Source organism: Lissotriton helveticus, chromosome 6 (genome assembly GCF_964261635.1).
Source record: "Lissotriton helveticus chromosome 6, aLisHel1.1, whole genome shotgun sequence".
NCBI lineage: Eukaryota > Metazoa > Chordata > Amphibia > Caudata > Salamandridae > Lissotriton > Lissotriton helveticus.
This window is the reverse complement of record NC_136067.1, coordinates 802,293,558-802,317,584: the sequence shown is the minus strand read 5'-3', so window position 1 is coordinate 802,317,584 and position 24,027 is coordinate 802,293,558. Positions and strand designations below refer to the sequence as shown.

Genomic DNA, 24,027 nt, shown 5'->3' with positions numbered 1-24,027 from the left:
TTTCTCCGGATATCGCCTTCCTTACGGAAACATGGATGAATGCTTCCTCCGCACCAGACATCACCATTGCCATCCCTGAAGACTATAAGATCACTCGCAAAGACCGCACCAGCCACACAGGAGGAGGAATCGCTATCGTCCATAAGAAATCAATCCGCATCTCAACCAGCTCTGACACCAACCTCGCCAACTCCGAACACCTTCACTTCCAGATCCACATCGACCCCAAAACCACACTCAGAGGCACCCTCCTCTACAGACCACCAGGACCCCGCGCAAAATTCAGTGAAGACATCACGGACTTCATCACCCCACACGCGCTCCCCTCCAAAGACTACATCCTTCTGGGAGACCTCAACTTTCACCTCGAAAAGATCAACGACCGCAACACCGCCACCCTCGTGGACAACCTCGCCAACCTCGGACTTAAACAACTAGTCACTTCCCCCACCCACATCGCAGGTCACACACTCGACCCCATCTTCACATCCAGCAACCATGTCTCCTTCAGCCACACTACGGACCTCCTCTGGACTGACCACAGCTGCGTTCAGTTCACCTACAACAAACCAAAACCCAGCATCCACCTCCAACCTACCCTACAAAGGAACTGGAACAAAATCACCACGGACCAAATCTCCGCATCGCTCCTTCAAAACACCCCAGCCCTCTCTTCTAACGCTAACGAAGCCGCCGCCAACCTCACCCTATGGTTATCCAACACCGCTGATACCTTAGCACCACTGAAAAAACGTCAAAACAAACCTGGCCTCATGGTTCAACGATGATCTCAAGAAGTCCAAGAAAGTCTGCCGCTCCCTTGAAAAGGCCTGGAAAAAAGACCCAACCACCAGCACCAAGGACGCCTTCAAAAACGCCACCCGCACTCACCACCAACTAATCCGAAAAGCCAAGAAAAAAGCATTCAAGGATCGACTTGACAACAACGCTCACAACAGCAAGGAACTTTTCAACATCGTCAAGGAATTTTCCAATCCCTCGGCCAACTCCAACGACATCACCCCCTCCCAAACCCTCTGCGACTCCCTAGCCTCATTTTTCCACAACAAGATTGCAGACATCCACAACAGCTTTGACAACCAACCCGGAAACCAACCCACCCTACCATTTGCTGATCATCTTCCCCCCGTGAACACCCTTAACGACTGGAACCCAATCTCCACTGAGGACACCATCCGCCTGATGAATTCCATCCACTCAGGATCCCCCACAGACCCATGTCCTCACCACATCATCAACAAAGCAGACTCCGTCATAGCACCGCACCTCCGAGGCGTCATCAACTGTTCCTTCAACTCCGCCACCTTCCCGGAAGACTGGAAACACGCTGAACTCTCCGCCCTTCTGAAAAAACCCACAGCGGACCCCACCGAACTCAAAAATTACCGCCCCATCTCGCTTCTTCCATTCCCGGCCAAAGTCATCGAGAAAGCTGTCAATAACCAGCTCGCCGCCTTCCTCGAAGCCAACAAATCCCTCGACCCCTCACAATCTGGCTTCCGAGCTAAACACAGCACTGAGACCGCCCTCATCGCAGCAACAGACGACATTCGAACTCTACTGGACAATGGAGACACAGTCGCCCTCATCCTCCTCGACCTCTCTGCAGCATTCGACACAGTCTGCCACAGCACCCTTTTACATCGCCTCAATAACATCGGAATACAAGGAAAAGCACTCGAATGGATCACCTCGTTCCTCACCGGAAGAACCCAGAGAGTCCGCCTTCCACCATTCAAGTCCGAGGCCTCTGAAGTCATCTGCGGCGTACCACAAGGATCCTCACTCAGTCCCACCCTCTTCAACGTATACATGAGCCCCCTCGCGGCCATCGCACGCCAACACAACCTCAACATCATCTCGTACGCGGATGACACTCAACTGATCCTTTCCCTCACCAATGACTCCAGCACCGCCAAAACCAACCTACACGAAGGAATGAAAGAAGTGGCCGAATGGATGAAACAAAGCCGTCTGAAACTGAACTCAGACAAAACAGAAGTCCTCATCTTAGGTACATCCCCCTCTGCATGGGACGACTCCTGGTGGCCGGAAGCCCTCGGAAAAGCACCCATCCCGACAGACCACGCACGGAACCTAGGCGTCATCCTGGATTCCTCACTCTCAATGAACAGACAAGTCAGCGCCGTATCCTCTTCCTGCTTCAACATTCTTCGCATGCTCAGAAAAACATTTCGCTGGATCCCCTCCGAAACAAGGAAAACAGTCACCCACGCTCTGGTCACGAGCCGACTGGACTACGGAAACACCCTCTACGCAGGTACTACCGCAAAACTCCAGAAGAAACTCAACGAATCCAAAACGCCTCAGCCAGACTCATATTAGACATCCCACGCAACGCACACATCTCTGGTCACCTTAAAGACCTCCACTGGCTACCCGTCAATAAGAGGATCACTTTCCGACTGCTTACACACGCACACAAATCACTCTACGACATCGGTCCAGAATGCCTCAACTCTCGATTGTCCTTCTACACCCCCTCCTGCCAACTACGTTCTTCCAGCCAAGCCCTCGCCTCTGTACCCCGCATCAACAAGACCACCATGGGAGGCAGATCCTTTTCATACCTGGCCACTAAAACATGGAACTCACTCCCCGCTTACCTTCGCCTTACCCAGAACCACCTAGCATTCAGAAAGCTACTTAAAACGTGGATATTTGACAAGTAATCCTCCTCCCCTTCCCAAGCGCCTTGAAACCCTCCGGGTATGTAGTGCGCTATATAAATTCTATGACTTGACTTGACTTGACTTGACTTGGTAACTACTCTTTACCATCCCTGCACTGGAGCATCGGGGGTCAGAGGGCTGGCCGGGCACCTTCCCGCTTGCCTAGTTGTCCAGTAACACCCCTTCACAGTCCCTTTTCAGGCAGGACAGGAGTCCTAGGTTTGCCAGTACACAGTGACGCTTGCCTCGTAGCCCAGTACCGGCGTTTGCTGTCCCGACCCATCGGGCAGTGGGGCCAGTGGTCTGTGAAAACAATGTCACTTGCTCATATCTCAGTACCAACCCTTTACAATCTCTTTATCGGAGTGTATTTAAAGCGCTGCACTGGCCATGTAGCCGCAGTACCAACCCTGGGGTCGTCTCCATTAGAATGAATGCATAAACATTCAAAGCGTCATTTCACAAGCATTACTGAGTTGCACCTCCACTCCCGCTTTTCCCAAAATCTTGGTCAGGCTTGGAAATACCAAAACCCCTTGCAGTAGAAACAAGCATTTGCAATGCAATAGGTCTCGCTTTCACACAAGTTTGAGCTATTGACATTGCAAATAATAATGCCTTTTATTTCTGTTTTTGTTTTAAAAACATAAATAGAAGGCATTGTCATTTACAATGCCAATAGCTTAAACTCCCGTAAATGCGAGACCTATTGCATTGCAAATGCTTGTTAACCACTGGCAAACATTTTCCAAAGTTTAGAAAACTCTGCAACATCATGAAGAGAGGGTTAGGAAACTTCACAAAACTCTGTGGTGAAAGGTAAATTCTGCCCACACCTAGTAAAAGTAAATAATAAATGATCACTGAAGACTATATTTGCTAGCTATTTTGTATGCTTATCCAACATATGTCAGACTGGAAACAACTGATGACATGAATGTAAATTTATATGACTAATAGCCCATCCCACTTGTGCTTTACACATATTGGTATTGATGTATACCATTACTGAACTATTTTCTTTTGCTAAAATAACTGAAAGGCGAATAGCATTGTACACCCATTTGTTATTTCCATATAGTTCAGAAAGGGTAAAAGAAGAGTCAGATGTACAAAGATCTTTTGCTGTCTGAAAAACTGTGATTCCCAAAATCACAATGCTTGAAACTGAAAAAGGTCTTTTCAGAATGTTCAAAAGCCTTGTATTTCAAGCATTTCCTATCACAAAGAGGAGGAGGCGTAAAAGGCCTGTCCACTGTTCAGGAAGGGCTGTATAATTACCTTGTGGCTGCTATTGCAAACCATTGATGAGTTACTGACACCTCATGATTCACCTTAATGATTCACAAAGGGGACAGACGCTTTCCCAAATTGTGTTGGCAGCCTCAGGGTGGGGAGAGATGGAATGCAGTGGTTTAGCGGACCAAAGCATGCTCTCCCCAATGTCGTCCCTGGACACTGGCTGCTTTAAAAAAAATGTTTTTTGTTTGAGAAAGCAAATGCAGGGTGGAGGTCTTGTGTCCCCTGTAGGTCTCAATCCCTGCATATGCAGCACATGATAGGGGGTTACAAACTGTGATCGACCTAATTAATATTCATTAGGCAGTTAATTTTGTGATCCCGATGAATGGACCAGTTGTGAAGCATCCTATTAGTATATAGGATGCATCTCAAACTGCATTCCTCTCTGCAGACCAATCTGCCTGCACATTTAACTTTCCCGGTGTGGGAATGGGAACAACGCATCTATCCCTAAGTTGTTAAATGTAAGTGCAATTGTTTATTTCCATACTCCAGGCAAGCAGTCATAGTATAAAACATGTCAGGAGGTGTGACAATTATTTATACTGAAAAATGACTTTTCTTTGAGAAATACATTGAAAGGCATACCATTTAGAAGGATATCCAAGATTTTCATGTGTTTGTATTATTCCAGTTCTTTCCCTTCAATATTCTTTATCTGTACCTACTATTCTAGGATGTAGTGAAATTACTGAGTAGGCAGGTTTCAGCTGTTTGTTTATTCAAAACCATAGGGGGCTGGCTTCAGATCAACCCGTAGCAAACTACAATTTCTATTTCCTGATCTCAAACGCTAATAATAGATTATGTGCTTCAAGAATGTAATACAGGAAACAAATGAGTGCTTTCGAATAATCAATATTTGCTCTAGATAGCCTGGGAAAATGAAAAACAAAGAATCATTTGTTAGCTATTTAAAATAAAACAAGCTTGTTTTTTCTTAAACCATGAACTGTTGGTATTTCATTTCAACATCCAGCCCTAGCATTTGTGTTGAATAAAAATAAACTCAGAGAGGAAAAGACACTTCTCAAAGATTTTGTTCCTCGTACATGAAAATTAAGTACAGAATAAAGGTATTTTCGACTTGAATTTTGGCTAACTTGCAATGCTTTCTTTGAAGAGACCATCTTGGTCAGAAGTGAAATCGAAGAAGTCTTTTGCTGTACACAAGCAAACCCCACTATATTTCCGGATCCACTTGTGCATGTGTCCCCAGGCACAACCTTTGCAAGTTGAGTATTGTTTTAAGATGACTGTCCGACATTCTCACATTATTTATCTCTGCCACTAAAATTCGTTTCCTCCTGTTATTTCTAAGAGGCATTCAGTTACCGCAAGAGTATTGTTGATTTTCTATGGCAGTGTCAATTTTGCTCACAACAAATATTGGTTTTATTGAAAGCGCAATTTCACGTGAAAAGTGGTACAAACGTGAACTCTTTAAAAACAGGGCGTTAGTATCTAACAGTCTGATTCATGAAAAACGGGATTTGCGAGTCTCAAATAGCGATAAAATGCGAACCGCTATTGAGAACTCGCAAATCTGAATTCATGAAGATTACCGGGAAAAAAAAGCGACTTGCACGCGGGCGCAAAATCCGTTAGCGACTAAAGATAATCGCAGAATAATCGCTATTTCCGGCTACCTGCGTCGGGAATGCGAATCGCAATCACGTGCGTCGGGAATGCGAATCGCAATCACGTGTGTCGGGAATGCGAATCGCAATCACGCGCGATCGGGAAAACGGGAAGTCGCTTTTCGAGCACAGTGATGACATCACAACCAGGAAGCAGGCAGTTCCCACCCCCATTCACCACAGTGAGGCAGATCTCGAGGGAGCAAGTTGGAAAGCAGCAGCTATTCTTGTGATTGCGAATTTGCTACTACTCTGCTGCCATGTCAGAGGAACCTGTTCCTGGCCCCAGCAACAGCACAGGGCGGAAGAGGAAGCTAAAGTTCTCAGAGCAGGAGCTCGAAAATTTGATAGAAGGGGTGGTGGCCAACCACGACAGACTCTTTGGGATAAACTCCAGGAAGGTCCCGTAGCAAGACAAAAGGAGGATCTGGCTGGGAATAGCCTCCAGTGTGAACTCCGTGGGTGTGGCCGATAGGTCACTGGAGGAGCTCAAGAAACGTTGGTATGACCTCCGAGGTCGTGCCAAGGAGAGGGTGGCGGAGCGCCTTGGAGAGTCATCGGGCACTGGAGGTGGCGGACCTACAGTCCCTCCCAACACACCCTTGGAGGACCAGGTGGAGAACACCCTTGAGAGGGAGGCGTGCGTTGGCGTCACACTTCTGGACTCCTCCCGCCCCACCCAAGACACCCAAGGTAAGTGGCATGCGACTGCGACCCTGTCCCCTATGACCGTCCCTGACCAAATAGGCTCACATAATGTCCCTTAGTCATGCCTTTGTTGCGCATCAGGAAATGCCCTGAAGCATTGTGGGAGATGTAGTTTGTCCACAATGTAGTAGTACCACAATGCAGCCAGACAGGTTCCAAAGTACGCAAATCCACAGCCATCCAGGGAATGTCACCCAGCATGCATGTAACATCAGCACGTCTGACAGTCACATGCAACTAATGAGTATCCACTTACCCTCACAGGTGGCGCAGAAAGCAGCGACAGCGAAAGGCTGCAAATAGATGAGGAGGCCCAGGAGGAGGATTGTCCACCGCAAACACAGGCACCAGCCCCTGCCGCTGCAACAACACCAGCAGCCAGGCCCCCCACCGTTGTGGCCCCTGCATCTGCCGTTCCACCCACAGCCAAAGCCAGGCCCCCCACCGTTGTGGCCCCTGCATCTGCCATTCCACCCACAGCCAAAGCCAGGCACCCCACCGTTGTGGCCCCTGCATCTGCCGTTCCACCCACAGCCAAAGCCAGGCACCCCACCGTTGTGGCCCCTGCATCTGCCGTTCCACCCACAGCCAAAGCCAGGCACCCCACTAATGTGCCTCCAGTCCCTGTCGCACCAGCAACGCCTGCTGTGACACCACCTGCAGCTGGTGCTACGACATCTGGGCCTGCGACAGCGCCAACACAGCGGCCAGCCACAGTCACAGGCCAGCAGAGCAGGCGTGGGAGTTCTCGCCATCACACCACTGCTGCAATCAGCAGGAGGGGCAATGGACAGAGACATGCCTGTTTGAGCGTAGAAAGACGCATGTTGAGGATCCATCAGCGCCAGTCACAGCAGCAAGGTGCCATTCAGCTCCAGCTACACAAGATTGGGCGCAATGTGGCCGGAGTGGGAGACCGCATGGACCGCATGACGGCGGCCATGGGCCGCATGACTGCAGCCATGGAGGCAAACACTGCTGCGATGATCAAGCAGCGCAGTGCAGCAAGCCGGCGCCACCACCAGCTCATGAGCCGGCTGGCCTCCTACAGCAGGTCTAATTATGTGGCTGCAAATGCCACCTCACAGTTGTTGCGGCGGTCACTCACACAGCAGCACCAACTTGTACAGTGCTGTGAGGACATCACCAGGGTCCTGGAGCACCTCACCACGGCGGTAACGGCACTACACCCTCCTGCTCTACCTGCCACTGTAGGGGGTGACGATGGCAGTGAGGGGGCTTCCAGCGTCAGCAGCCAATCTGCCACACTAGTCCCGCCACTTAGGCGCAGCACCAGGGCAACGCCAGGTACAGGTGCCCCGGAAGAGGAAGAGCCTCAGAGGCGCTTGGGCATAACGCGCAGGAGGCGCAATTGACTCTTTCAGACTATCACTGGCACAGGCTGACTATAAGCCTGCCCTGTCCTTTCACACTGCAGTATGAAGGAATACTGTTAGTAGTAAATAGTTGTACTGATTACCTTTTTTTTGTGAATGAAACAAATATATTTATTTTGCAGCACACATTAGCGTTGTGTAATCATTACATTTTGCATGCAATTGTGATTTGTGGGGTGAGGGAAGAGGGTGGGCTAGAAATTGTTCTCTGTGATGTGGTTGCGACGTCTGTGGCCTTCAGCTGGGTTCTCCCCGCGTGCATGGTGCGCATGTGCTGGTGGCCGGTCGTCCCCTTCTGATTCACTGCCTGAGATGTCAACAGGTATCCGGCGCTTGGTTGCAATGTTATGAAGCATTGCACAGACAGCCACAATGCGGCAGCACACAGCAGGACTGTAATACATGGCCCCACCTGTCTTGTGCAGTATACGGAACCTGCTCTTGAGCAGCCCAAATGTCCTTTCTATACAGTTCCTTGTCCGGATTTGCGCAACATTGTAGCGCCATTGCTGAGGTGTGGCAGGGTTGAGGTAAGGGGTCAGGGGGTATTCCCGTAGGGCGTAGCCACTGTCACCTGAATGAGAGGAGCAGATGTTGATTGCCTGTGCAGCGCAGTTACTTCATAGCAATGTGACATTGTCGACAAAGTGTACTTACCAAGTAGGTGTCCTTCCCCAAACTCTCCCCTGAGCAGTCGTGTGTGGAGTCCGCTGTGCCTGAAGATAAAGGAGTCATGGGTACTCCCTGGGTACTGGGCGACAATGTCAGTGATGATGGTCTTGGCATTGCAGACCATCTGTATGTTGAGGGAGTGGAAGGACTTTCTGTTGCGGAACATATACTCCGTGGCAGCTGGTGGGCAGATGGCGACGTGGGTACAGTCTATGCAGCCGAGGACATGGGGAAAATGGGCTACATTGTAAAATTGTAGTTTTGTCAGGTCCAATTCCTGTTGGCTCGTGGGAAATGTGATGTGACGGTGGAGCTGGGTGAGCATGGCGTCAACGAAAGTGTGGAGGCAGCGTGACATGGTGGGCTGGGATATCCCCCCAGCAGCCGCTACTATGCCCTGGAAACTCCCGGAGGCCAGGAGGTGCAGGCTACACAATACCTGCACATGTGTAGGCACCGAATTGTTTCGCCTTGTTGGGTGCTGCATGAGGGGGTCAAGTTCATGTATCAGCCAGATGATCATTTCCCCATTCAGCCTGTATTTGGCATATATCTGTTCTCTGGTTTGGCCCAGCAAGGTGACCCGCTGCCGGTAAATCCTTTCCTGCCTCATGCGTCTCCTCCGTGCTGCTCGCTGTAGCCTTCGCCGCCTCACCACCATGTACATTCCTGGCATTGTGGAACGCCTAATGCTGCTGCTGAATGTCCTTATGTGTGATTGGTCAGGCCTGAACCTGTTGGTGATTGGCCAACGGTTTTTCAAATTTTACTTAATCATGGCTTTTATGGTTACCACCTGCTTTGAGTTGTCCTTAATTTGCGCCGCGCAAACTGCGATTATGGGGTTTTTCGCAATTGTATATTTTTCATGAATGCCGATTGAGAATATATTGCGTTTCGCTATTTATTTTCGCAGATTCCGTGGTTGGTCGCTATTTCCGTATCGCTAATGCTCGACTACCGGGAATCTGCGACTATTATAGCGTAATCGCTATTATGTGTTAGCGTATTCGCTATTATGTGTTTGCGAATTCGCTATTTTGTTCTTGAATGCCAATTCCGTAAATTGCACCCGCAATTGCATTTTCGCTGCGATTGCGGGCGCTATTTCGCTTCATGAATCAGGCTGTATGTGAACAAAGGAAAATTTGCATTGAGATGTTACTAGATACTTTCCCAAAAATTCTCCAGTAATATTTTCGGACCTATTTCTGATGTGGGCGCTTGTCCGCATTGGCCTTTTTGCACCTCGAAGTATCGATTTTATAAGTCTCACTACTTGAGGTATACCAGAATACTGACCCATACCAGCAAGCCCTTAAAAAATCAGGAACTATTTTAGGAAATCAGTATTTCTGTACTGTTTATAATTCCCCATCACCGGTCCTGTTTTCACCCCCACATTCTGCATTTTTGAGCGGGTGCCTAGTGAAAGAAACTTGGTGGCAATGTTTTTTTGTAGTTTCCAGTTTGTTTCATACCAGAATGGAGAAATTGCGAGTTCCTAATTAGGAAATCGCTATTCCAAATCTACGAAACTCCATTGAGTTTCATTTGCGATTCCAAGTAGGTCGCAAATGACCTACCTCATTAATATTCATGAGGTAGGTCGCAATTTTCGACCTACTGGGAATCGCTAAAAATTCATGGATGGTGGCCTGCTGTGGACAGCAGACCACTATGTCTGCGTTTGCTTTTAAATAAAGCCTTTTTTTTTAAACACAGCCCTTTTTCCTTTAAGAAAAACAGGATGTGTTTCAAAAATAAAAATTAAAAGTATTCTTTTCATTTCTTAAGAGTAGGCAGTGGGATCATTGCCTGCTCATAAACCATTCTTGCATGCATTCACAAAGGGAAGGGCGGGGGGTCGTTTGGGACCCCTTCCAGTTTGCAAATTTTTTAGCACCAAATTGAAATTGCCGTTAAAAAGCGAATGTTTGGAGACCACACTTCGGTTGCAAAACATTTATACATAGCACTGCGAGTCGCTATTAGGAAGGGGCGCCCTCAACATGCTCTTTCCTAATACTGACTTGCAAACCCATTTTGCGATTCGGTATTAGGTTACCAAATCACGAAATTGGGTTTAGGACATAGGAAAATGTTGTTGTCTTTTTGGCATAATGGTCCGAATCTACTCACTGTTTAATGACTAACTGTGTGCCCACTTGGTTCTTTGTATTGACTCCAAGCTCTGAGAATTGTAATCCTTTTGATTCATAGGCTTTTCCATCTTTGCATACAAGCTAGTTCATTCCTCCATGCTGTGGCCCCGTTGTGGAAAGTATCTCTCTTCTGAACTTCTCTTAATTCTTACAAATACAGTACGTACTACCCATAGCTTGCATGCTGTTTTCCATGTGGGTTGTCACAGAAATCCAAGACCTTTGCAACCTTTTAAGTTGCTGCGAGAAAAATATCACAAACATCCATTCAGTTTCAAAGCTACAAGAAAAACACTTTTAAAATTGAATTTTCAGAACAAGACAAACGCATGTTTCTGCACTAACTTGCTTTCATGAAGACGTATGCTGGGTTGCGGAGACAAAACTATATCAAGCACTCAAAGTAAGAAAAGGAGGACACTGCATATTATGACTATGCCACTATTTGAGATTTATGCAAGACTTCACTCACCTAATAAAATGTTTGCACCCCAATCAGTCAATCTATCAGGGGATTGTAAAGTGTGCTACTCATCCATGAAGTCTTGAGGCTCTTCCTGAAGGTGTGCAGAGTAGGGAAGCATCTGATGTTGACCAAGAGCTCGTTCCAGGCCTGAGCCGCGACATAGGAGCAGGCTCTTCAACCCACTCTGGTTCCACGGATGCACGGGGTTTCCACTAAGGCGAGGTCCGCGTAGCAAAGGTTTCTTTTGGGTACCTGGAAGGAGACTCTTTCGTTGAGGTATTTGGGTCCAGTGTTGGAGAGAGATTTGTAGGCATGGGTGAGTAGCTTGAAGGTTACTCTCTTCTCGACGGGGAGCCAGTGGAGGTCCTCATGTTGTGGGATGTCGGGGGCGAGTCGGGCCATGGTGTTCTGGATGGTCCGGAGTTTGCGTAGCAGGGATTTGTTGATTCCAGCGTAGAGGGTGTTTCCGTAGTCCAGTCTGCTTGTTGTCAGTGCTTGGGTGATGGTCTTCTTGGCTTCAGGGGGGATCCACTTGAAGGTCTTGCGAAGGATGCTGAGGGTGTTTAAGCAAGAGGAGGCGAGGGCATTAATCTGGCGGTTCATGGTGAGGGAGGAGTCCAGTATGATACCGAGGTTCCGGGTGTGGTCCGTGGGGGTGTGGGTGTTGCTAAGGGCGGTGTGCCACCAGGTGTTGTCCCAAGCTGAGGGGGTGGGTCAAAGGCCAAGTTGAGATTTAGACAGCTACCGCTCATCCAAGCTGCAACATCTTTCATTCCTACCTGAAAACTGAGTCTGGTGGTTTCTGGGTCCTTCGTGAGGGAGAGGATCAACTGGGTGTCGTTGGCATAGGATACTATTGAGTCCAAGCTGTCTGACAATGGCAGCATAGGGGGCCATGTAGGTGTGGAAGAGCGTGGGACTGACCGATGATCCATGGGGTATATGCAGTTGATCTCTGTGGGTTCAGAGAGGAAAGGAGGGAGTCTGATCCTTTAGGTTCTGCCAGTAAGGAAGGAACAGAGTCAGTTGAGGGGGTCCCCTGTATGCCGGCTTCATGGAGTCTGGCGGTGGGAGATGGTGTCGAAGGCTGCGAAAAGGATGAGGGCCGCAGTGTGGCCTCGGTCGAGGATTCTTTGCACTTTACCACTGCTAACCAGTGCTAAAGTACATGTACTCCCTCCTTACAACATGGTAACTTTGGCATATTCGATTTACTTGTAAGACCCTAGTAAAGTGGCACTACATGTGCCCAGGATCCATAAATTAAATGCTACTAGTGGGAATGCCATACTGGTTGTGCCAATCACTTAAGTAGGACTTAAAAAATGTCTCATGCCTACTATTGCGGAGCCTGTGTGGGTACATTTGAACTTACCAATGTTTACCTTTTCCCAAGCCCCAATCTTCCTTTTTAATATATTTTTCACCCCTGGGACAGGCCCTGGACAGCCCAACGGGCAAGGTGCATTGTATTTAAAAAGTTGGGCATGTACTTTTAAGTTTTACATGTCCTAGTAGTGAAAAGCTCCTAAATTCGTTTTTCACTATTGCAAGGCCTACCTCTCCCACAGGATAACATGGAGTTACCATATTACATGTTATAACTGTCATTTCTAAATGGGATCAGGTAATACCTTCATGTTTGGTGTCTTTGGAATTGTAAAGAGAAATCGTAACTCATGGTGGAGTCAGATTTGTAATTCTAATTTTGAAAATGTCCCATTTAGAAAATAGGCATTTTCCTTCCATATATATTTAGTGCCTGTAGCCTGTACCTGGGTCACCCAACTGGGTGCAGCTGACAGTTGAGCTTTGTGTATTTCTCCTAGACAGCCACACACAATAAAGGGCTTAAGAGTACCTGGAAGGGCCTTCACTGGCTTGATGGGAGGGAGGAGCTGGGCTCAGCCACATTTATACATGAATAAACTGTGTCCTGTCTCCACACAAAGGGCTGCATAGCCCTGTAGTTGGTCCTGGGCCAGGACAGGAGAGGCAGGATGCCTGGGTCCTCAACATTTTAGAAGTGTCTCCCCCCCTTCAAAGTCACAACTGGGTATAAATATTGGACCTCAAACACCAACTCTAGACCTGTGGATGCTCTGCCAGGAAGAAAGACTGCTGTGCTGCTGAAATGACTGCCACTCTGCTGGTTTGCTGTTCCAAAGGAACTGCTGGCCTTCTGTGCTGACCTACTGCCTGGTGCCCTCTTGCATGGGAACCTGCATCTCTTGACCCTCAGACACCCTCAGGCACCAGAGTAACTTCAAAAGTGGTAGTTGGCTGTCCTCTGCATCTGAAGGCTAAGGGACATAACAGGCTTCCAACAACCTTGCACATGCATCTGGCCTCTAAAATCTGCAAATCTACCCTTGACTGTTAGAAGTGGTCCTAAGGTGCTTGCCAGCCTCTGTGGAACCAGCAGGAAACAACGCACCTCCTCTGCTTCGCAGGGCAGCCTTGAGCAGAACCTACGCATGTACGCTGCTGCGTGGATTGGACCCTTCGCAAAGACTTGCATCACCTCTGTAGTCCGCATCATCTTCGGATCCGCTACTGTGCAGGCTCTTTCATCCCTCGTCGATGACAGCCTCAACGATTATGCAGGATTCCCAATCAAAGCTTTTTCGCTCTTCGGAACTGACGCATCGCCCCTACTAATGTTGTATCTCAGATGCCGGTATCCGCATCACAAGTCCCGAGGGTGGGACCCTCAAACACAATGCAGGCCCTCGCATCGGAGACTCGCCACATTGCGGAATAGATGCATCGCTTTGGCTGTTTTTTGGTGCCATTTGACCTAAATGTTTCAAAATTGAATATCTCTGGTTCTACTAATAGGATTTTTGTCATTTTAGTCTTGCTTTATTTATTACAAATTACTTTATGTTCCTAAATCTGTTGTGGGCTCCTTTAGTAGTGTGTTTTAACTGTGTTACTGTTTGAAGCATTGCACAAACTTTACACACTGCCTCTCAGTTAATCCTGACTGCTCTATGCCAAGCTACCCGATGGTTGAGCACAGGCTAATTTAGGGTTTGCTTTTGACTTCACCCTGAGAAGAATTGTGTTTGCGACAGGTTTCAAACCCCTCAACCAGTAACCCCATTTCTTACACCTGTTGATAAAGATGGCACCATGTGTGTGCTTAGTGACAATGGCCTATATTATAGATTAGGGGACAGTGCCTTGGTTTTCGCTATGTTTCACTTTTAAATGAATGCGCCAGTCACAGATGAAGTCAGTGACTTTTTCACAGGGAAGCCACAAAATTTTGACCTCGGGAAAGCGCATTAATAAAAGGCAGAACAGCTGTTCGAAGTCGCCAACCACTTTTCACTGTGCAGGAGGCAACACAGCTTGCTTTTGAAAGTGGGGATACAGTTCCCCCTGCAGGCAGGTGCAGTGAGTGACTGCAAGGAGATATCTATGGGTGTCCGTGAAAACCACTTTCCTTGATCCAAGTGGTGACCTCAGACAGCTCCTTTGCCTCTGCCCCAGCATCTATAATATGGGTCCAAAGGCAAAGTGGTGTCTCATTTGCATGGGGTATGCCGATGTCTCTTTGGATATCAGCTAAGCGACATGTGGACCAGTGCAATCTGCATTACAGAAGAGTCTGCACAAGCAGTTGTTGTCCCAATTTGCCCTGGGGTGCAAAAAGCAGGCAGTCTGTGAGCCCTGGCGCATTTTTGATAATAGGGCCCCTGACATCCATACCAAAGAACACCTATCTTACAGAATACCTGTTAGACTTTTTTTTTAATATCATATACGTCTTAAGTACGATGGAAACACTGGAAGGAACATAGACACTGTAAGGCAGCACTTTTTTAGCATTAGGGACATGATTTATAATAATGAAGAAGAAATGTGTAAAACTAGAAAAAAACATTAGCAAGAAATGTGTGTTCTTCAGTGTAGATTGGTTTGAATGGCATTGTTCTTTAAATGAGCAAAATAAATAAACCATATACACTGTATTACTTGTGATGATTTCTTCCAGCCTTGGATTTTGAGATGTCAATAGGGAAAATTGCATGCTGCCCTTACTTAACATTTACAATGTGTACCTAAATAAAATGTCTTCCACTATGCTAGTTTATGGTGTCTGGATCCTTTTCGAAGCTCACTGTGCTGCACAAACTACCTTTATACTAAGGGAATGAAAAGAGTGTTTTGTTTCTCCATAATGTGCTTTAAATTACTCTGACATGTTGGGGATTTTTATTTGTAGTATCTGTCTGAATGCTGCTTCTGATGGTCTGCTTTTCTTGTTTTTCTTCTCTCTCTATCTACAGAAAGCTGACCTTGCAGTTGCACCCCTGGCCATCACTTATGTTCGGGAGAAGGTTATCGATTTTTCCAAACCCTTCATGACTCTCGGAATAAGTATTTTGTACCGCAAGCCCAATGGTACAAACCCAGGCGTCTTCTCCTTCCTGAATCCTCTCTCCCCAGATATCTGGATGTATATTCTGCTGGCTTACTTGGGTGTCAGTTGTGTGCTCTTTGTCATAGCCAGGTAACATGTCCACTTTTGTGATTTTTTTGGCAATTGTTATCTCACTTTCACCAACTAATAATTGTCAAAAGTCACAATGTTTTTTTTCTTTTCCTTGCTTCATACATGTGGTGTTTTGAAGGTACAGATCATAGATGAGGCTCTCACCTACAATTGCCTAATGCCATAAGCGCCTTGTTAGGGCTGCAGCTTGCTGGTGTTTTCACTAGGAGGTGCACATCCCATAGAGAGATAGGGTCTGATGCAGAGGAAATGTGGTAATAGATGAGGCGAGAGATTTAAACCTGACTGCTCTTTAAATGGTGATTGTTTTCATCCAACAAGTCACATGTGAAGGATCCCATGTCAGTTGCACGCAGATATGGTTCATGCACACTCTAAGTACGTTGATGCCGCTATTGTTAGCGCCATTAAATGCTTCAGCACCATATGCAAAGTGGCCTTTACCAGAAGGGTGTAGTTGATCGAGATTATGTGTTGAAAGCCTTTTGAAATGTTCAACTTTGGAGTATGTGATGGAATAGCAGAGTGAAACAAGCACTAGTAAATGCATTAAGTTTTGCCTGTGGGATTAATAATAAGCTGTTTTCTGTTGTTAGTTGTAGCTTGGTGAGCAGTTGCGCAATATAAGTTTCTGAATCTTCGTTAAAGTGTTATGACTTGTTTATTGAGACAGGCAATATATTGTGCTGGACACAATATGTCTGGATCGGCCAACATTTTGGCAGGGGCAGCTACCATTATACTGTATGTGGACACATTTATGCTATCATTATGCCAGAGGTGTACACCACAATCCTAGCCAGAAATTGCCAGAAATAGGTCAAGGATGTCCACAGTATGTTGCATATTTACATTACTATGCCAGGGATGAATCTCTTAAGGCCATGAATGCAAAATACAATGGTGTGCATGGCTATTGTTATGACAAAAGTGCACAGTTTATGCCAGTAAGGATTACAATTAGGCCTAGAACACTCTCAGCATCCCAAGGATAGCCGCAAGCATTCCAGGATTAGGTAAATAATGCCTAAACAATGCCAAGAATGACTATGATTATGCCAGAGCCACATTATGCCACTGAGCCACCATTACAATTAGGCCTAGAACACTCTTGGACACCATGGTAAGCCACGACTAACCTAAGTGCAGACTAAGTGCCGCTGGTGACTATCCCCGCTGGAATACGTGTGGGTAAGTGTCCGCCCCGTCATCATTGAAGTGAAGATCAACACAGACGCCACAATAGTTGAGTTGTTGAAGCAATGTAAAAATGAGAAATAATCAATGAAATATACATTCTTGCAAATGCCTGCGTGTTGTGATGCATTGTGATGCGGTTACGATGCTCTGAGAGGAAGACTGCATGGGATAAGGCAGTCAGATGGTATTGAGCAAGATAAGAAAGTGAAACAACGCTTACCTGGTAAAAACGCCTAGTCACTAAATTCCGTTCCTCAAGCCATGTCTCTCTGGCAACACTGCCGCATGCAAAACCTATGGCGGGGTTCAGTGATGAAGCGAGGACTGGAGAACGATGCGTTTCAAGCCTTGTGAGCAACAACAAAGGGAAGTGAAACAAAGCTTACCTGGTAAAAATGCCCACAGTCACTCAATGCCTTTCCTCAAGCGAAGAGGCGAACTGAAAAAACAAACGTGCTGGTTCACTTGAAATTGGGATGAGCCTCAAAAAATTAAACACTGTGCAGCCAAAAGCTTAAAAAAAAGTCCCACAACGCGGACGAAAACAGTACTTGGGCCATGGGAAGCTAATAAGAGAAAAACACAGAGGAACAACTTGAAATAGTATGCTAGAGCCAATAGAAACAGAGGAAAAGTGAGTGTCAAGTACACCAACCAATGAAAAGTGAGGGCGGGATGTAAGGCCCTGTTAAGATCTACATTAAGTACAATAAGATGTCACAAGCACAGCGCAAGCGCTGTGCAGTAGAAACCTAAAAAGCGGGACTGGATGAGCTACTCACATCTGACATGGGATATAATGAGTCCTCTCCATTCCTGTTATGAAATGATGACTCTGTCCTTGAAGCAGTACTCATTAAATAACAACATCCCACATTACTGTGCATGTCACAATTTGGGATTCGACCTACCCCAAGTTGTGTTGATCTGAGGCCCTTGGTCATGGCTCCACACTTGGGCCTTTCTCCATTACAAACTGCTCTTGGGCAGCAAATTATAGCACATAAGATGCTGTAAATGATGAAGTAGTCTGTCTCATTAAAAACGTTTTCTGTAATTTCGGGGTTGGGCATAAACACTGTTATTCTAGTATTATTACAAGTGTGCAGAATTATCGCACAGCCTAGATTTTTATTTTGCCCCGTAGGTTTTGAAAGGCAAAACTTGGTGAAATATGTATGGGGGAAAGAAAACAGAATCTCTGCAGTAAAATAACTCATTTTATAACCCAGTGTCTGACTTTCCGGTTAACAGATCACCATCAAGGAGCTGTGTTTTCCATTTTATGTAGCAAATTGTAACTGAAACAGACAGGTTGACATACTGTACAAGAGACTAGTATGAAATATAGTGTGGCGCATACTTTCATAGCTTAAAAAAATGAGACTCGTGAGATTAGAGGCGAGGTTTTATCTTTTCTGCCATTCCACAAAAGTTAAAAATGCAAATAAAAGCACAAGATAATGTAAAAGAGACATAAGTAAATACGTGTGAATTAGGTGTTGACATGTTGAGTGAGAGGAAAAGGAGATGACAAAGGGTTGTGAAAGAAGAATAAGGGTAAAAAAAGAGGGCGGGGTAATGGGAGTGCAGCAGTGAGAGAGCGAAAGTGAAGAAGAACGAGGATGAGGGTAAGAGGGAAGCACAATGGAGTGGGACAAAAAGAGAGAGAGGGAGAAAGAGAGAAGAGAAACAAAGACGGAGGGGAATAGTAACGAGGAAGAGAATGAAGGCAGAAATAAAAATTAGGTAAAGTTAGGGACAGAAGGATGGTATAGAATGAGGAAAATGAAGAGAGAAATTGTGCTGTGGAGAACACAGTGTGTGCGCGTTTATAGAGAGTGATACAGAGTGTAACGCACATACATATTTTATCAGCTAGTGGGGAAATAGTGTACAGTCACATATTCTGTCTTACTTCATAAAAGACAGGAAGTGGAGAGGATGTATTTGGACGTCGCAATATAGAGTGACAGGTTGACAAATTATAAATTCCTTTCAGAAAAGAAGCATGCAGCAAATAGGGACTAGGGGGAACTATGACAAAAACATATTTGCCATTTAAACCCCTGCATTGTCTACAGCTGAATTCGTTTAAAAGCGAACTTCATAGTGGGGTCGACATGTGACATGTTGTAATTCCGCACTCACAAAGCAATTTGTTGAACGTGTCTGTGGCGCCTTTCTTCTCCCTCTCACCTTTTCACTGTGCATCATCTCTTTCGTCACCTCACACTGCTTGTCGTGGACAGGGCTCGCTCGGTTCAACGAGAAGGTGCAGCCAGGCGCCTGCCCCTTCTCTTCACAAACATTGCAATGTGTTTCTCCAACTTCCGTCTGGTAGTAATTGGAGCCGTCTGTGCATTTGCAGGAACGTGGCCTTGCGCCTCACCTCAGAACGTCAGCGCCTGCTGTGGGCGCTTAGAACTTAAGAGCATGCAACTCTGCAATAAATCATTATTTCCTGGTTTGCTGCCACAAAGGTCTCACTCGGAAGCCAGTACAGTACCGCGCGCCGCTTTCTGTCATTCTAAAGCTCGACGTGAAACCACCAGGAAAAGATTTTGTCATCCACTCCCTCTCAGTTGTGTTCTAATTCACGAGTAGCAGGATAATTATAAGTCACTTAAAATGCACTAAAACCTTTGTCGGTAAGTTCGGGGGGGGGGGGCGTGGGGGGGCGTGGGGGGGGGGGGGGGGGGGGGCTCTATGCAGCTACCTCTCTTTAATTCCGAGCACACGTATGTATGTCTACGGACGCGCGCATGCGTGATAAACATGGAGCCTGAAGTCATTCTGGCTTTATTGGGTGATTGTAGGTGCAATGAAACTATGCAACATTTTACTATCTGCGCATTTCATGCATGAATTGATAGTTAGACAAAGGCAACTCCAGTAGGATTCGGTGATAAGAGGAAATTCACCTGAAATGCAAATAAGGATGGTTAATGAAGGCGAAGGCTTTTCTTCTGGTTTTCTCTTTTTTGTAGTGTTTTGTTTTACGGCGTGGTGATGTCCTGACTTCTGGTGTGGCACTATCCAATTGTGGTAGTACATTCTCTGCCATGTATGGCAGCCAGTTAGGTTTGGTTGCCATGTATATGGTGTAGTTTATCTTGGAGGACGAACAAGTGAGGTTCAATCAAGGTTGAAATGATGTGCTCAAACTTCTTTAGGCCTTTGATGAGATGTTGTGCTGCATGTGGGATGCCTTTCAGCCCTTCAGAAGCGCTAGTGTGGTGTCAGGAAGACAACAAAGCAGGGTATTACCTCCATCTAGATGTGAGAGAACTACGTTTTGGATTTTTGCTCTTAAGAGGATTTCCAAAGGGAGGGATTCACCTTCTTCAGAATAGAGGGTTAGTACCATACCGCCTTTGTTTTCTTAGCATTGTGTTCTTTAAAGTAGAGGTTGGAGTTATGTATAAAACTAAGGGGCAGATTTATGAGGCCCTTGCGCCACGTTTACGCCGCTGTTGTGTCACGCAAGGCGGCGTAAACGTGGCGCATCCCTACGAACGATTTACAACGTGACGCATCTAGGCAGATGCGTCACGTTGTAAAGCCCTGCGCCGCTTGTGGGCGTTCCGGCGCAGGGTGGGCGTTCCAGGGCAGGTGCGCCTCGCAAAAGTGGCTGAGTGAAATCTATAAGATTTCACTCAGTCACTTTCAGGCCAATGCTGCGTCAAAAGCCTGCGCCTGCTTGAAGCAGGCGTAGGTCTTGATGCAGCATTGGTCAGATAGGGCACCCCCGAGCCTTGCTGGAGCTGCGTCGCGCTTGCGACGCAACTCCAGCAATGCGCCGCCTTTACGGCACAGATGCGTCACGCATCTGTGCCGTTTTTGCCCCATGGTGCGCCGCATTGTAAATGCGGCGCACCATGGGTGGCGGAGCTGTGGCGCACTGTGGCGCACATTAACTGGCGCATCCCTGGGGATGCGCCAGTTAACATAAATCTGCCCCTAAGTGTTTTGCATTCAGTTGTAGCTGGCAGGTGGAGTTGTTCAAATTAATTTCGATAGGCAGTCTTGAATTTGTGATTGTTTTTTACTCTTGATGAACAGGAGGAATTCTATTTTGGGCAGAATAGAGGTTTTTTTAGACAACAAACATCGAGTTCTGATTGATACAGAGGCAGGTATTGAGTTGATGGATGTCAGAGTACATTTCTGATATGAGTGTAAATAATCTGCTGATGGATCTTGATGCTACATTCTGAAAATAGGTGTTCCATGTAGCAGCTGAAAATTATGACAAACAGAATTGAGTTACACAGAGTGCACTTAGACTCTAGAGGCAGCGGCTACTCATGTCAGAATTAGGAGAGCATAGTCAACTATCTGAAACTGTGCTGCAGTATGGTCTGAAGCCAGATTTGCAGTCCTTTAGGAAATTATTCATGCTGATTTGATCTTGTAATTGAAGGAAAAATGCTTTCTGATTGATTTTACAGATGAAAGGTCGGGGACGACGGGGAGGTAGTTGGCTAGGTCATCTGGGCTGAGGGTAGGGATTTTCAGGAGGAGAAGAATTTGTTTGGTATTGAGAGGGTCTGGGAAGGTGTTTTTCACTGAGGGTTGTGTTGATGATAATAAGGAGGGGTAATAGGGTGTCTTAATGGACAGATTTAAAAATGAATAATGGTAGAATGTAATCTGTGAATCAAGATTTGAATATTTTTCGGTGTTTTTGAGTGTATCCAGATTCGTGCTGACCGCTTAGCAGCATGCTGTTTTCTACTAACATTGAAAAATGTATTGAAACATGCAACAGCTTATTCGTGTGCATTATGCATGTGCTATAGCACACAGAAGTTCAAACTGTGTCGAAGGCATGCCAAACACTTCGCTTCATTACTGTTTCCAAGTCCTAGGGGGTCTCTCAAGTGGATCAAGCATCTGCATGTAGGGTGCTCCAGAAGCAAGTAACACAACATTTAATGATGCTAGTGGCATGATCCACTGTGAAGAATTTAACCATTTCTGCTAGGTCCTCATGTTATTATGAGCATTACGGACAGGAACATTAAACGATGCTACAATACTTAGCATTATGCAAGGGAACATTTTTTAATGAACACAAGGTTGATTAACAATTAAACCACAGGTACAAAGGTCCTTGATTATAAACCTTGATCTATTTAAGAGATCCAGGTAAAATCCAGGATATTCAGCCTTATCAAGCCTTAGAGGAAATTACAATTCTAAATAATAGGTTAATAGTTGAGCCTTTGAAAAAATAAATATGTTGCCAGAGCTTCCTCCATCCCTCCTGAGGATGGACATCAACTGCGAGCAGCTATACTTTTCACTTGACAATACTATTCTTCATAAAGAATCACTACTTCTGTACCTTTAATGTTACAACAAGAGGCAGAGAAGCAACATTTTACATAGGAAGGTCTCCACTCTGCACACTCCACAAACATTTCAGTGTCATCTCAATTTTTTGGTCAATATTTGTGAAACATGCTCCACAACAATTCAGGCAATACGAAAGGTAAAAACATTATTTTGCAAGAAGGGAGAGACACGTGTCCTCTGAGTAGGGAGAAAGAGAGAGAGTGAAGATCGTGCATACATGGACCGCTGGATGTTTGAAGATTACCATAAAAGAATTTCAGATGGGGCAAGAATCCCAAAGCCTCTCTTCAGAAGGAAGTAAAAAGATCACATGAGAAAAATGATTACTTAAATATAATGTAATAGTGAAAATGTAGAAAGAAATATGAAGCATCAATTTCCAAATTGAGGTTTGGTGATAGTAGAAAAGTTAAGCTAGCTATGGGGGTTAATTGGCAATATGCTGTACACTAGTGGAGGAATAACAATGGTGTTTTAAAAGTAGAGTATAGGAGTGGTTAGCCTCACAGTTATATCTAAGCTTGGATATAAGAGGAAAACCCTCAGCTGGACACAGATTGTGCTGAGAGATAGTTGCAATGTCAATTTCTTACAGATGTAGCGTCACTATCCATTACTTACAATAGAGTAAATAAGGAAAACCTTTTATGGTACAGATACACAACCTATGATGTACATACAAAAGTGTCCACTTTTTGTCATTTTAACATGGCATATTCTTTCCATATGTGACAAAAATGAAATCTTAAGACACCTGACATGCGTTTAGACATTTTTTGATGATTACTGTACCTGATTATACATGTACAAGCACACACAATTAATTTCACCTCCTGTAGATTGTGTAAATAGTAATAACTTACTGTTAATAATGCTAGGTATACTGCATTACATTTTACAGATGAATTCTAACAAGAGACAACATCACCCATGTCTCAAAATTCAATAATGGTGTAATTTATCTCCAAGACACTTCTGCTCTGCTATTACAATGATTATTATTAGTGCACAGTTTTAGATCTGTTTTCTGCATCTTTTAAGTAACTCATGGTAAAATGAACAAGATCAAACATGAGAAATTCACAGATGGAAATTGAGTTTTGCATAGATATATCGTAATAAAAGCTTGGCTTGAAAAGCACTAAAATGGCATATTTCAAGGACTGAGAGATAAAGTGAGGGTAATGTTAATATATAGCTTCTGTAGATTTCCCACTGCATGGGAAATTAATTTTCTGAACTGCGAATCATAGGAATAAAACACAATAAACCCTATTTACAGTTGACACATCATACTGATTGATACATGGGCAAGATATTACATTTTTCAGTCACTGTTTCAAATGATTATAATTTATGGTACCTTATTAGTCTCAGTAACCAGCTTAAATTATTCATTTTTGTATGTTCTCTTATTTGAACAGAGGAAATTGAAAATGTTAATTTCTCATCAAGCGGTTTATGTTAAAAGGCTTTTCAATAAAACTAAGGTAAATGGGTCTCTCAGTGGTTCCTGTTAGCTCAAAAATTCAGACTAGGAGTACAATCAAAGAACCTATAATCCAACATCATTATGTCATTATCACACAAAATAATTTAATTTAAAAAAAATGAAATCAAGCCAAACATAAGACATGATTCAACTAGAAGAGACTCCAAAAGACAACACTGAAAATTAGGGGGTGGGGGTGTTGCTCCATCCATGTCATATTTTAGGGATAACAACTAACTATGTAAATGGATCCGTGTGGGTTCATTGACTGTGTATTTACTTTAAGTTAATAGCCTGATATTCTGGCACAGTCTGCCCTTCCAGGATCTCCATTAGACACCAGCAGTCAGTGCTTAATTTGAGCTGGGGGTATCTGGTG

At 45.4% G+C, this 24,027-nt stretch overlaps 1 protein-coding gene across 1 annotated transcript in view; it reads left to right on the top strand.

The window, feature by feature from the left end:
* GRIK2 (glutamate ionotropic receptor kainate type subunit 2) overlaps window positions 1-24,027 on the top strand; it is a 1,557,632-nt gene that overhangs the window by 975,901 nt on the left and 557,704 nt on the right. The window contains exon 11 of the mRNA XM_078648357.1: window positions 15,366-15,589. Within this exon, the coding sequence (XP_078504483.1) occupies window positions 15,366-15,589 (224 nt within the window). The remainder of the gene's footprint in view (window positions 1-15,365; window positions 15,590-24,027) is intronic.